At 48.2% G+C, this 1,369-nt stretch overlaps 1 protein-coding gene across 1 annotated transcript; it reads left to right on the forward strand.

Annotated features, from left to right (window-relative positions):
- Window positions 1-212: 212 nt before the first annotated feature.
- Window positions 213-606, forward strand: PPTG_12583 (hypothetical protein; the record flags this gene model as incomplete). Its single annotated transcript, XM_008908638.1, has 2 exons — window positions 213-329; window positions 397-606. The coding sequence occupies 2 exons, from the start codon at window positions 213-215 to the stop codon at window positions 604-606; spliced, it is 327 nt and encodes a 108-aa protein (XP_008906886.1).
- Window positions 607-1,369: the final 763 nt, after the last annotated feature.

Raw genomic sequence — 1,369 nt, forward strand, 5'->3', positions numbered from 1 at the left:
AATCAGTCCAAGAAGGATACTGGTGCTGACGGTCCTATTGACAAGTTTGGATATGATATTGGTAGCGACATCAAAGGACCTGGTTGACTTTTTTTACTGACCGTATTTCGCTCTGACCGGATCTATGAACGAAGCTTGTTTTAGGAGTTGTCTTGCATATTCTGATCTATGAACGGAGCTTGTTTTTGGCGTTGTCTTGCATGTTCTGATCAATGAACGGAACCAATACAATTTTCGGGTTAAAGACTGAAGAAATGTACCGGATTCTAGGGACTACAAGAAGACCACTGCCATTTCTGTTGGATCTTGTGTCCATACGAGGGAAGCGAGTGAGCCACTTCTTGTCAGGCAGAACTCATCACACTCACCCAAGGTCTGACATGTCAGAATACACAGGATCGACGTAAGAAAAAGCGCGTCCATAGCCATAACGTGGGAGCTAGTACAAGCCATGGTGCCGAGCGCCTACACACTTCACCTCCTCAAGCGTCCATCAGCATCACCACCGTCGACAGCACCACCTCTGAGGGCAATAACCAACCGTCTTCTACACAGAGTCAATCCGTCTTGCGCGTCAAGAAGAAGCGCGGCTCGAAAACGATCTAGATCTACAAGTGTTTCAAATATACGAAGTCGTGGGCGTCAACAAAGAATGTTGTGTACCGGTGTAGTACGTACCGTACGTCACGCTGCCACGGAGTGTTAAAGATAACGCCCCGCGGTGAATGGCGCGTGGTAAGTGACCACAACTGTCGTAAAAACTATAATAGTCAACGGGTCGTTAAGGAATGAGACCGGTGCTATGAAGAAGATAACCGATCGTCTCGCAACGGAGAATCCTGGGATGCCTGAGGATGCCATTTGGGAGCATATTTGTTCTGAGTTCTATGGGCCCAACCGCTAAGAGCTTATCGAAGGGTTGACTGAGGAGCAAGTTAAAAGCCGTGTCCGTCGGGTTCGCCGCAGATAATGCGGTGGAGACATTCATGGAGTAGTTGAGGTACCGCCGTGCTCCAAGGTTAAGGACTCTGCGATCCCGTTTTTCTGTTTCCATTTCGTGACTGCCCATCCGGAACCAAATGCGCCACCCAACCTTACACTGGAGTGGGCCCACCCTGCCCAGAAGGAACTTCTACTTTACAACAGTGTTTCTCTTTTATTGACTGTACTTTTAGATGTGTCCCTAGGGGCTTCTATCAGTGTCTGATCGTTATGGTGGATGATCCGGCTCGGAATATGTACACTCCGGTGTATTTCGTACTCTGTACATCCAATACTGAGACAATGTACGAGGACATCTTGCACCTAATACACCGCGACACCGACAAAAGATGTCTCCTGCTGAAGGTGTCTGTGATTTCGAGTTCAG

This window comes from Phytophthora parasitica (assembly GCF_000247585.1).
Source record: "Phytophthora parasitica INRA-310 unplaced genomic scaffold supercont2.30, whole genome shotgun sequence".
Classification (NCBI taxonomy): Eukaryota; Oomycota; class Peronosporomycetes; order Peronosporales; family Peronosporaceae; genus Phytophthora; species Phytophthora nicotianae.